The sequence below is a fragment of the Pygoscelis adeliae genome, unplaced genomic scaffold (assembly GCF_000699105.1).
Source record: "Pygoscelis adeliae isolate BGI_AS28 unplaced genomic scaffold, ASM69910v1 Scaffold84, whole genome shotgun sequence".
In the NCBI taxonomy this organism is placed as follows: domain Eukaryota; kingdom Metazoa; phylum Chordata; class Aves; order Sphenisciformes; family Spheniscidae; genus Pygoscelis; species Pygoscelis adeliae.
The window spans coordinates 2,098,076-2,111,544 of NW_008824754.1; the positions used below are offsets into that span (position 1 = coordinate 2,098,076).

General features: G+C 37.6%; 1 protein-coding gene across 6 annotated transcripts in view; it reads right to left on the reverse strand.

The window, feature by feature from the left end:
- Positions 1-13,469, reverse strand: part of PICALM (phosphatidylinositol binding clathrin assembly protein) — a 40,445-nt gene that overhangs the window by 11,321 nt on the left and 15,655 nt on the right. For 2 of the 6 annotated variants that reach the window (XM_009323471.1, XM_009323467.1), the window contains exons 12-16: positions 4,962-5,069; positions 3,889-4,020; positions 3,769-3,799; positions 2,867-2,966; positions 1,341-1,364 (exon numbers count right to left, since the gene is read on the reverse strand). In XM_009323471.1, coding sequence (XP_009321746.1) covers positions 1,341-1,364; positions 2,867-2,966; positions 3,769-3,799; positions 3,889-4,020; positions 4,962-5,069 — 395 coding nt within the window. Of the gene's footprint in view, positions 1-1,340; positions 1,365-2,866; positions 2,967-3,768; positions 3,800-3,888; positions 4,021-4,961; positions 5,070-9,705; positions 9,856-13,469 lie in introns of all 6 variants that reach the window. The other 4 variants (XM_009323468.1, XM_009323466.1, XM_009323470.1 and 1 more) reach the window with 3 other exon arrangements.

The following is a 13,469-nucleotide window of genomic DNA, read 5'->3' on the forward strand; positions in this document are numbered from 1 at the left end:
AACCTGGGGTGAAGCTACGTTTTGTAAACAACTTGGCAACATATAGGTAAAAAAAACAGCTGATAACTCTTAGAAAGAAAAATATATTAAAGATAGTTTTTCATATCCCAACCACATTCTTTGTTCTACAGTTTCATTATCCACTTTCTAAATTAGTATTAACTCTTACGAGGACAAAAAACGTTTTTTTTTTTTCAGACTAGAAATCGGTGCTTATAAATATTCAGATAACTTGTTGTCTATCCACTCCACCTCCTGTTAGTCTCTCCTTTAAGAAAAAACAGTAATTTTTGTGCTATTGCTGTGGGGATTACTATTCGTGACAAGACAAAGACCACATGCATTTCTTGGTACACAGAGATTATTGATACAGAAAAGAGGGAAGCGACAAAATATTAATCATACTGGGTTAACTAGAGCAGATAAACTGTAACGTCAAGAATAGGACATCAGCAAAGCTGCTTCTGAATTCAGTTCTAAGGTATCAGCTGCCTTTTCATAGAGAGTAGCCAGTGACACTGGCACTTCAATTGCCATTAGAACAGGTTTCCCCAGTCGAGAATGATCTAGACTGTGTACTATCCATATATTTCACTCAACTGGCAAAGCTATCCTGAAAATTACTTTTTTTTTTGTTTTGCTTGTGCACCCACACCTACACACACACAAACATGCTGACTAAATTTATTTCTGAGTGCTCGAGTATGGACCTACCATCCTTTAGTTACAGAGTTACCCTGCAATAAAAACAGAATACAGGGAAAGACCAATATCACTGTTGACATAAAGAAAAAAATCCTTTGCAATGAAAGACTGCATTCCTCAGACAGCAAGCACAGGTTATTGCTTGCCCTTTGTAAACTGTCAGCATGGATTTTCTTTTTTCTAATGAGCATTAATGCCATATTAGTCTCTCCCCACTAAAAATAAAAATAAAAAAAAAAATCAAGATCTACTGTAAACGTGGATAAAGTGCCAAATATAACAGAAGCCCGTGAGGTTTCATGCAGTTATTCAAACACAAACATTTTTATCTTCATTCAAAATTCACCGAGTGCATTAAAGGCAGCACAGACACACACCCCAGCTCTCTGGCAGCAAATGGTACAGTTTAAAGCAAGGAAAAATAATCTTGGTATTTCCCATGCCATCATTCGAGTCAGAGCCTGCAGACCACCTATGAAGTTCGTGTATGCTAGGAAAAGCTCAATTTTTGGCACACCAAAGATTTTAAAATGAGAAATGTGTAAATAGCAAGAAGGTTATGAGATTCTGCAACAGCAGTGGTTAATATCAGCATGCCAGTCGATTGCAAAAAGGCTGTGGGTTGTTTCACTTACGTATTGTGGAAAATGCATGCCATTCTGTATTTCCCAGGGAGAACAATTACATAATGCAATAACACTGGATTAGAAGCAAATACTTACACAACGGAATATACACAGATAGCATTTTAGTTCACAAGTACATTAAATGTTTACCCCAACACATTCTTGTAATTCAAGTCATTTACTGAGACAACATACACCTGTGATACTGTCATCATCACTAGGTTTGCAATTGTTTTGCATAGTCCATTTATTTGGTATATGCCTTTTTTCCAAAGGTAAGAAAGCCTTATTTTCCAAAGCATATTTATTTAGCAAGCCGCAGCAACTCCACAATAAATAGACCAGCAGAGGAAGACAAACTTTTCCCCCCCAGATTATTTCTGTTTCAATATTTTTATGTTAATAGAACAGTTTCACAGGAAGAGAAGTGTCTCAACAGTATCTCTAAATAATAAAAGCTGTTAAGTGTAATGACTTATCACAAGAAGATGTATATACAAGACATGAGTTATTGAACAGATTCAAGCACACAAGTAAACTCAAACCACCAGTCGTTAAAGCAGGTAAGTAGTTACAGTTTCTTCAATATCTACACATCCTCCAATAAGGTCCACAAACATTTCTCCCTACATAAATATCCTGAGTTGACAAGGGACACCCAGTAGGGAAGAGGTGGTGGATCCAGGGAGACAAGCTCTCTCTTTCCAAATCCACAATGTTGTATTATTGCACTGTGGATTCAACCTCCCCCAGTCAGATGCAATAAATCCTTGGGGGTGGTTTGTCACCTGTTCTGTCCACGTACGGTTCTCCAGGTCATTGGTGAAAGGGTGAGTGGGATTCACATGCAAAAATGTTCTGTTAGCATTGTGAAAACTATTCATGTAAACTCTTAACTTTTTTTTTTGGACACGTAATTAAGAACCCTTGCTCTACATGCTACCCAAAAATCCTTGCCAATACTACCTGCTACAATAGACACTATAAAGCTGATCACCAAAATTGACATGCATTAAAAACAATTGTGCACATTGGGGCAGGAAAGCAGCAGTTATGTACATTAAGGAAGCTATAGCCCACATCACTGCACAGACACCTCTACAAGTATCTAGAGGATTAATGTCTCGGCCCGTTCTCACCCCCAGAGCAGGCTGAGTTGTAATGTATACGTACTTGATGTATCAGTGCACCTGAAGAACATACTTTTCACACTTCTACTTTTCTGGACTGCAAAGTGCTCCCCCCGCCCTGGAATTCAGTTTTATGTCACTTGTGTGAAACACAAAGGCTGCTATCGTGCCATGAGAGAGGCTGGTCAAGCACTACTGAAGTTTCTGCTAAACCTGCACATGTCACATCAGAAACTATTTGCTAGAACCGCACAGCTAAGAAAAACAAATCCAAGCAGTACACATCTCAAACTGACCACTTCAATTTTCTACTACCCTTTTACTGCATCCACAGATCACTCTCCAATTTCTCTGCTATACATCAGCCTGCATTTCTAAGTTGCAGGGAACTCACTATTTGCTTACCAACGTTGGTGCATTCCACGCAGTTGTAGGTGCAATCTTGGGTTGCCAGTTGGAACCACCTGTCAGTTTCTTTTCACCTGGCTGAGTCCAGTTTACATCACTTCAAATAAATTTTTTAAAGAATTGTTAGAAAACATTGGATTTTCTCACAACACTCCCTCACCGTTTCCTCTCGGAAATGTGGCTTCTTTTGTTAGCGAAGAAACTCATTTAGCAAAGGAGCTGATAAAAGGTCTCATGACAGCCTGTTTTGCCTAGGAAAAGTAGGGTAAGACATTCAACATGAGCCACCCCAGCTTTACCAAATCTCAGTCAAGTTCCCCAGTACAGGTAAGTTAGTTTAGCTGACTTTTCTTGAGTCAAGATAGTTTAGTTAGGAGCAACTGCATACTAGATTTCACAGATGGTCCCGATAAGCCTGAAATTTGCTAGTTGCATTCTCAACTTTGCTGCTAGAGCAGATGTTCGCTACTCTAGAATATGCCCTGCTTCAAAACTCACTTGTCTAAAGGTCAACAAGTCGGAGGTCGCAGTTTCACAGTCTTTAATACAGCTCTGCACACACTCAGACCACACAAAGTATAAGGTGTGCTAAGATTACCTACAACTACAAAGAAACATTTTGATGAACTCATTTCCTAAAGGTATGGACAAAGCCTGAAAGGAATCAGACACAGGAGGACATCTTGCCTGCTGTTATCACTGTCACTACCACTCAGTCTACAGTCACCTTCCAACAGCTCTCAACAATTCATTATACCTTGTAGGAGAAACAAAGTACAATCCCAGACGTGCTCTGAAGGCTAACGTTACACTGTTATGCACAGGTTTGAACCTGTACTTTCATAAAAACTTACTATCAAGAAAATCAAAATGCTCAACATTTGATTAAACATACTCACTTTTTAGTAGTTCCGTTTCCAATGCCCAAATCTGTCACAAAGTAGATAGAGTTACTATTGAAATTCTATTCATTTAAAAGAATCAAATAAGTATTTACACGTTAGCGGTTCAATACTTACTGCCTACAAGATTGGCTAGAGATGAATCCAGATCATCTGACACTAATTTGTTAGGTGGTACTTTGGCAACTGGAAGACTCTGGTTTTGAGAGGCCACTGTTGGTTTTAGGAGACCACCTAGTTCATCAAAGCCTTGGAATGATAAACATAAAACAAGTGATTTGAATCAAAGGCCTCCCATGAGTGTTGAGACACTCAATTAAATAGACAGCGAGTTCAACACAATGGCTAAAATACAAAATTTAACCTAGTGATGCTACACTATACAAGAAGGATAGAACTTATTATGCCTCTCGATAAAGGAGATATTTACTACAGAAAGGAGATTTCACTCCACTAGTTTAACCTACATGACATCAGTTTTACACGGAATGGATTCACAATGACTGCAAAGCAATCAAAATGTAAAACAAAATAAAGAATAAATATCTAAAGTATTTCAATCTTATAAAAATGCGTATGTATTTGCTTTTAGCGGATCACTGGTTTGTCCAAAAAGAATCTGATGTCAAGAGTCTGATGTCAAAACACCAGAAAGTATTTACTTTCCAGATACTCAAAAGAACAGAAAGAGTACTAACTATGACTACAATCCAAATTAACCATGTATGTTTTGATGATTTATCATTTTCTGAAATAATCTTAACATCGAAAGAGTAACATGCAGGCAAAAGAAGTGCCAGAAATGTGTTGCACAGATATATAAAATTAAGATGCAACTTTACCTCTTCCGACCATACTCTACAAACACAGACTTAATTTCAGTTGACAGCATGTAAAAGTGAAGGCTGTTCACTGTGTGAAGTTTCAATGCACAAAATATTTAAGTGAAGGAAATCAATGTCAACATTTCAGCAGGGTGCACACATAGAGATAGTGTGCAAGGAAAAATTATTTAATTAATAAAGAAAAACTGGATGAAGAATGCTGCTATTGACCTTTTAAAGTCAGCTTTCTTTTCTTCAGCTGGAACACTGTCACAGCAGTATGAGTAAATACAGATTAAGAGACATATACCTGAAGAATAAAAAAAGTTAAAGGACATAAGTCATCTATTTTAGTAAGTTTCTTACCACCAGAATCTAGGACAACATTAGAAGATTTGTTTCCAAACACAGACTCAAAGTCAACATTAAGGCCAGCTGATGGCTGTGGTTGAGCAACAGGAGATGGAGGGAACCCTGTGGGGAAAAAGAAAGAAGTTGAATGTTTTTATACAGCATTTCCCATGAATCCACCTTCTTTATGCAAGACAAACCAAATAAATATGTAGATTGTTCAAGTATGGCAGAAAGACTAGGAATACCTCAAAGGTGCAGATTACACCCTGACACTGAGAAGCATGTAAGAGAAAGAGCTAGAAGCAGTTTATTTGAAGTTTACTTGAAGTTACTCCTCCAAAGAAAGGTTTTGGCTCAAAAACTGGACAGACAGGCCATAAAGACACTCCTCCCCTCAGCTGCTAAATCTCTGGACTAACTATTCACACCTTCCTTATTCCTTTACCAAATACAATAACAATATTGAGGAAATAATCACCATGCTTCTCCAGGAAAAGAAGCTGGCTGGGTACAGAATCTGTTTCAAGACTACCTGCCTGAAGATTATTCCCTCCAAGTTTTATATGAGTTGAGCAGTTCTCTTAGATACAACTGGAGTAAGATCCAAACCATCCCAAGGTGCCTGACTAGTAATGCCTTCGATTAGACACTCTTAACACTAATAGTTTTTAAAGCACACACTTAGTTATTTTTGGACACGCATTTTGCAGGCAACCATGTTTTGCAGGTAAGTTTCTAGTAATTATGGCAAGATACAGGGAGTTAAAGCCAAGTTTCAACTCCTGTTCCTGTCTGAACTTACTCCATTTGTCTCCTCCTATGTATCTGTAAAGCAGTGTTCTCCAAATACACAATTTTTTTCAATACTGTGAAAATTTATTGCAGTACAAAGCATTGCGTATGATGTTTGGCAGTATTAAGTTGATAGTTCAGTAACATGGAGGTCAATACCGATTTGTTTCTTAAATTATATTTTTTAATGTTATTATGATCATGCACACAAGCGTGCATGTACATCATCTTGATATTCAGGAAATTACAGAAGGAATTATTACTTTATATGAAAAGCACAAAAAAAAATGCAATGCCATCTTGAAAACTAGCTCTTCTGGTTTCTAACAGAAATTTTGATGATATGGAGAAATAAAAGAAAAGGATCACAAATACTTCAGCAGTAAAACATCACAGTGAGCGGAAATAACCGATGAAGAATACTTCTTGGATTTCATTTAGCTTGCCGTGACAGCACCTCATTTCAATCTTACTGTTTTCCTGAAATAAGTCACATTTCACCGAAAAAATTAATAACTACAGGATGCTATCCTTGAACATAAACTTCACAGAAAAAACAAGTTTAGATTACCTGTTCCTTCCTATTTCTCTTAAAGGAACATACAACTCATAACTCAAAAGCATCCATCACCAAGAATTTAAATAATGTACTTTTCATCAAAAACAAATCAAAGAAAACAGCATACAGCAAAACATGGGAAGCAGTAATGCGGGGAAAAGATAGGGAGTAAATAATCAACAAAACAAAATGAGTATCTTTATGACAAGTATACCGTCAAGTTGTAACAAGCCATTTCAGAGACTCTGAACTGCGGATAGAAATTGCTTTGATGGGATGTCCTGCAACTCTCAAATCATGCCTGTACCAATAGAAAACTTGATTTACAATAGGCTCATATTTTTCTTTAGAAAATGGCCTTAACTGAAACAAGCTGCATTTCCTGCTCTCACATTTTAGGAAGTTTCAAGCTTTATGAAGCTAACGAGACGAGATAAGCCAGAAGACAAAACAATACATAGGACTCCTTTGAATCAGCCTCTGAAAAAGATCAAATCCTACTCCTGGTATCAACCACCAGCCCAGGGCATTTTGTCTGACATGGATGTTTTGAAAGGTGCAAAGGTCAGTATTTTCAGTGGAGTTCCTTTGAGGGAATAAACCAAGATGATTTGACAGAAACTAATCATCCTGCTTTTTGGATATGGAACAAAAGGGAACAGAGTCATACGTAGTTATTTAACCTTTCGTTAAATGACTAGCTAATTTCTATTCAAAGACACAAAACCAAAATGTGACTTTACGGTGCTTTTAAGAACTAACTCTTCCACAAATCATTTATTGAAGGTATTCCTAAACCTTGAATAGCAACAATGTTAACACTCCCTGTTCAATCTGGTTTAGATAGATTATCATCTGTGATAGCCCACAGCCCATCTAGCAACTGTCGGGATGGTATTCCAGAACCAGTATCAATCAGTACTGGGTCACTATACAGACATCACACAGCTGCACAAATGATTAGCCAGTAATTTAATGCAGCAGATACCTCTTTCTCATGTTCTGTTGCAAAGCTTTGTACTAGTATAGTGCACTGTTTAAGAGTAATGTATCAACAGAAATGCCATAAGCAGCAAGATCATCCCAATCCCTTTATCTTAAAAGCAAGAAGGTAGAGTTAAGATGAGAAGATACTTAACAACATGCAAGTCTTGTGTGTGGTATGTAACAACACGTAAACTACAAGAGATCCTGAAATGGGGAGATACTCATTTCATGTTTAGACTAAATATGGCTTAGTTTAGCACAAACTGAAAAAATATATACCATTTGTTACAACACACCTAGCACAAGCACATGAATAAAAGTTGGAGCCACCATAATAATGCACTTCTGTAGCCAATAACACACCTACTAGTTCTAGGCACACAACACATTCAAATGTCTGTGTTTGTGGTCAGGCTATGTCCCGTTACCTACCTCCAAATAGACCAGCTACAGAAGAAGGCTCATTGCGGAAATGAGAAGCATTAGGGTAAGCTTGAGGACCACAAAAAGAATCTGATAAGGCGTATCACACAAGAGAGAAAGCCAGGAAAGGAGAAGAGGGAGAGTTACAGAAAGAGAACCAAGATACACTGTTTATCTGCTATTCAAAAATTTAACTTCAGGTCAGTCTATAAATCCACATATACTCTAATAACATAGAACCAATGGAATGAAATCAATACACATCAGACATACAGCAAGAAACAAGTTTACATTATCTATAACACAAAAGGGGAAAGCACGGTTTCAAAGTTACAGCTATATTAGGATAAATACTTCTTTTTTTCCAAGCAAATGCCATGTTTTACACCCTTGGAAGAAACGAGAGTAAAAGTTCCAAGGCATTTGTCTTATACCTGAAGTATAAGGATACAGCCCAATAGTGGATTCATATTTGGTTGTCACAAAGGGATTTAGTTCAGTAAATGGATTGTAATGATCTAAAGAACCAGAAAGAGTTATTTTAAATCCACATTCACATTATCGCAGCACCTTGTTTGTGCTACAGCTAAAACTGCATTAACATTTCACATATCAACGTGTCAGGAGGTCACACTTTGGTTCTAGATATATCTTTAGAGAATGAGACATTGGAAGGGAATGCAATGTATCAATGCCATCCATCTCCAGCGACTTCAGGGCTGTTGTGTGATGAATACTGCGCAAACCAGCGAGTGCCACAAAAACCCACCAGGCTCCTTGTTCACAGTCCTGCACTGCCGCAACTTTTTTTGTATGACTGCAGAACAAATTATACAGAGGAAACTGATCTGACTGAATAACCCTACTACAAAAAGCTGTATTTCAAGTGATCATTCTACATTCACATGAACCATACAAATTTTATTGGAAGCGCTGGAAAGACCGGTTAGAAGCATAGGCCAGATTATTACGCAGTAGTACCAGTTTAAAAGTATTCGTACACTACTGCCTCAGCCAACTAATCTGCCCTGGGAATTGTGGAGAAAAGTTCACGGCAAGAGCTCTTGTGCTTGATCTTGCTTGCTTTCCCTCTCCACTAACTTAAGACAAGCTAGGAAACTAGTTAGCTAGGGCGACAAAGCGTAGGTGGTACGAGTATCTCTAAAGAAATCCCCTTGTTTTATCTCTGTTAACAAGTATCAGAGATATCAAAGATCTCTTTGTTGTAAGAGTCTGGATTCTTCTGTGATCAATCCTAGTGGGCTTCAACCTGCAAAAAGAAAGCCCTGTTGGTGCAGCACGATTGTCTTTAAACCTAGCTTTGCTTAAGAACAGAACTAACATGTAATTAATTGATTTTTAGTCTATGGAAGCTAACTTAATTCTTCATATTGAAAAGTAATCAAATTACTATGTAGCTGCACCAACAGAAATGTTAGAAGGATTTCTAATATGACAGCCATGCTGAATCACCTCCAAAGTAAGATTTCAACAGTTTTAAATTAGTTTATTGCCTAGTGGGTAAACAGTTTGAGTAGACCATCCACCAGAATGTGCGTGGCTTTACCAGTTTTGTTAATGCCAACAGGACTGGGGGAAAAACACCCACTACCAAAAAAATTAGATTAAGCTCCTATGTTTAAAAAGAACATTTCAACCTGAGGAACAAAGAGGTAGCTTTTCATTCTCAGGCATATGTAGTATTTTACCTTAAAATTCCTAAGCCTAAGAGACACTGTGTAAAACCATACTCAAACAACTGCTTTAACTATAACTAAGTTCCTTTACATCAGGTAGAATCCCATCTAGGTAGCCAAGCAAGGACTTTAACACCATTTTTATGGCACAATTACTAAATCAAGTTCTAACATAGCACAAAATCAGCCCCAAATGACCAGCTTTTAGTTTCTGAAAGGCCCCACAAACATACTTTAGAAACTGAAATAATGTTAAAATTTTTAGGAAATAGGAAGTGAGTTTAAAATGGTACTTTACCAACAAACATTTCATGTGTGGGTGTCCTACTGGTGAAAGTAGATACATCAGAAGACACAGACAGATGAGCAGCATCGTTAGTTTTTGTAAGGAAAGGATTTAGGTTTGGAATGGCATCATCAACACTATCAACAGTAGCAGAAAAAGGATCTGTTCAATTCCAGAGAGCAAGAGAAAGAAGAAAAGGGAGATGGATTTAGTTACATGCTGCTTCCTAGGTATAGAAGAGTAAGAGTTAAGAAGAGTCCAGGAATTATAGTTTTCTCCTGACATCTCTAAACTCGGGATGACCTAGCTAATTGTTTAATTGTCAAATTGTCCAGAATTATCCATTCTCTGCTCAAGAAAAATACTACAGAGATTAGCTACACGTTTACTTTTTTTTTTTAAAGTAATACCATCTTGGTCTTATGACATGTACTTCCTCCACAGTGTGTTTTATACTGAAGATAAGTATGTTGTTATTCTTTGAACATGATCACTTTTTGCTTCACTCAGTCACGTCCTGACACTTGCAACAAGTTCTCTGGAGCGGAGACTGCCTCTTAGCATAACAGAGCCCCAGGTGCTAAGTGAGGATTCGATGCAATACCATCCTGAGGATAGCTTTCAAAACCCAAACAAACAAAAACAATGGAGCTGTACTTTTCCTCCTTCTTCAAACTGTGTTTATGGATTTTATTTTTTTTTGTTTACTGGGCATCATGAAATTTTCAAGAGCTATGAATACACCAAGGTAGCGTACAGGACAAAAGCACTTTCCTTGCTACCTGGGGCATCAGGAGCAACAAGCTTGTTGTGGATATGCCACCAGCTGCAAGCAAGCAAAAACCTGCTCTGCTTTGAGGGACAACAGCCAGTGAGCAGTGATAAGGAAAATGTTCCTTATTAAAAAAACTGTTGGACCGTACTGGGGAATGAAGGAAACATGGATCTACGTGAGTCACTTCCCAAGGCATATAGGAGAGTTTCAAGGTTTCCTGAGGATGGCTACAATTGCCAAGCTGAAGCACCCCTATACTCCAGGATCCAACAGATAAACAGGTTAGGAAAGGCAGCTACAATGCGTGTTGACAGAAGGAGCTGTGGTTTAGCCGTCTGGCTTCAAAGCACACAAATCCTTGATGGAAAACTCAAGAACTCACAAGTGAGATCAGCAAGAGTTGCATCTAGCCCTATTTGTTTTATCACAGTGCCTAGAACTGCAACTTACTCTTCTAGGCAAAACCACTACAGAAAAATGTCTGAATAGTAATTATAGGAGAGATTTCTTAAGTACTTCAGTTTCCAGCTTTTTTTTTTTTTTAAACCTGGTTAGGTTACCAATTTATCCACAACTCTTGTAAATACTACCGTGATGTGTGCAACAGTTCAAAGTGTAAGTTATTCTCTCTCCCTGAATCTGACCTCCTCATTCTTCGCTATAAATCCCACACGGCTTGATAACATGTAGATTTCAGTCATATGCAAGTCCTAAAGAAAATGAAATTTTGAAACCATAACTGCATTATTCTTTGCAGGCTTAATACACGCTTTGATTTTCTGCGAGCTCAAGATACCTTATTCAGTAAGACCTGACTTCTCTCCCAAATTGCTTGGCTACGTTGCAAGAATGAGTGAAGTACCTTAAAAAGCCTTTTCTAAATCATTCAGTCAGCAAAATGACAGTGTCCAACACTGAAGAAAGGATAAGCAGAATAAGCTAATGTAGTATGTGTAATATATAACAGCAATACAGAACTTTGTATTGTCTTATGTATGTTTCAGATGGTAATATTACCACCTAATGCACTTGTGGACATGCCAATCAGCCAGTCACCTGAAACCGAGTCCTTGCTTTCAGGTACTGCTTAAAACTGTTGTCTGCTTTGAATGCTATTCTAGAAGCTGTAGAACAAACAGGTCTGACAATAAAACAGGTCAGATTATCCTTTAATCAGCTCCTGCTTGCTTTTTCTGTTGCTGCTTCACATTCTTCTGATTCTATTGGTTCTCCTTGTAATTGGAAAAAATCCAAACAGATAGGTCAAACTGATTATTTCCACACTGATACATTTGTTTTGCTTCTGAAGTTTAGGTATAAATTGACAGCTGGCAAATATACCAGACACAGCTGGAACGGTCTCCGAACAATCCCAATAAACAGCTCAGATAAAACAATATGAAAGAAGCTAAAGAGGACAAAGTTTTTAACCATATTTGTTTGAAACTACTGTCCACTGGAATTATTTTACACATGCACTCAACAGGAAAGTTACTACATACCACTTTCTGTTCCCAAATCCCAGGGTTGTATATGGAGTTTCATGTGTTTTGACTAGTAAGACAATGCAATACAACTTTAGATTATCAAGATTTTCTGAGTTGTAATCCGTTCTCAGACTCTTTGCTCATCCGCCTCATTATAATTCTAGTCAGCGTGTTCAATCTCGTCTGAGTCTCAAAACTTGCCAGTGCTAGTGACAAAGGTAACTGAAAATTAATTGGGTTTGGGCAATTTATATCCTTGCATATTTAGATTTTAAAAATCGCTGTCTCTCCTGACAATAACATCTCAACATTTCTAAAGCCCAATTTCATCCTCTAATACACACGGCATCTGTTTGTGTCAATGGAATCACTCTGCACCTTCACCCTATCATTAGGCATTAATGATTCAGGTGCATTTAAAAGAGAAATTTGAATTTTGCAAACTTCTACCTTTAAGTTATCCAACTAGAAGTATTTTACCTGAGAGAAAAAAGACAAAGGTTTTTCAGTAGCATCTCTTACAGTTTGAAAAAGTAAACTGAAAACATGCAATTAGAGAACCCATCCTCCAGGAGTTTTTAACCTCATTAGCTTTAACATTTTTGGAAGTGCAAGACAAAAGGCAGCAACCCAAATATAATCCTTTTGTAAGAATTCATCCTTTTATTACACACCAAAGAGCTGCTGCATAGAATTTTTAACAGTAACCGATTTTAGCCCATTGCAACTTGTAGCTGGTTTGATACTCTTCTCAAAGTCACCATATACACCAAATACAAACATCATCATGTCAGAAAATTACCTAACGGAGGGATGCCGTGCAGTGGTTAGAGCACAGGACTGGAAATAGTTCAGGTTCCATTCTTGGCTCTGCCACTGACTTGCCGTATGACTTCAGACAAGTCAGTTAATTGCTCGGACTTCCCCATCTGTAAAATGTGGAAAGCACTTCTTATCTACCTCACCTACGTGAAGTGAGTGTTCATGTCTGTAAAGCTGAAGAGATTTTTTTTTTTGATGAAAGGTAACAAAAAAATGGTGATCCCAGAATTGTAGCCTAAAATTTTAGTAGACAATCCAAAATCTGCACAGTTATTTAAATCTTAGAAGTATTTAGATATAAGCCAATAGTAAGCAGATATATCAATGACTATTACTGAAGACTTTTACCAGGAGTAACACAACATTGAACAAACACAGACTTTCAGGCTCAATTTTCAGGTTAATAAAGAAATGCTAGATTGTGATGTGACCTTCGAGAGGAAGATGATTTCCCCTTTTATCTCTCACCCATGAAACAAATAGGACAAGCAGAAAGCAAACAAGATGAGCCAAAATGTTTTTCTCCATCTCTAAACTCTAAGCCTATTAAACACTGAAATTTGTATGCATAACTCTATATGCTCCTCACTGCATCTTTCTCAAAAGATGCTCTGCTCAGCAAAACTAAAGAACAAGTAAACTACTTTTATTTATTTTTGAAGCTACCACATATATTAGTATTGCCTCCATCA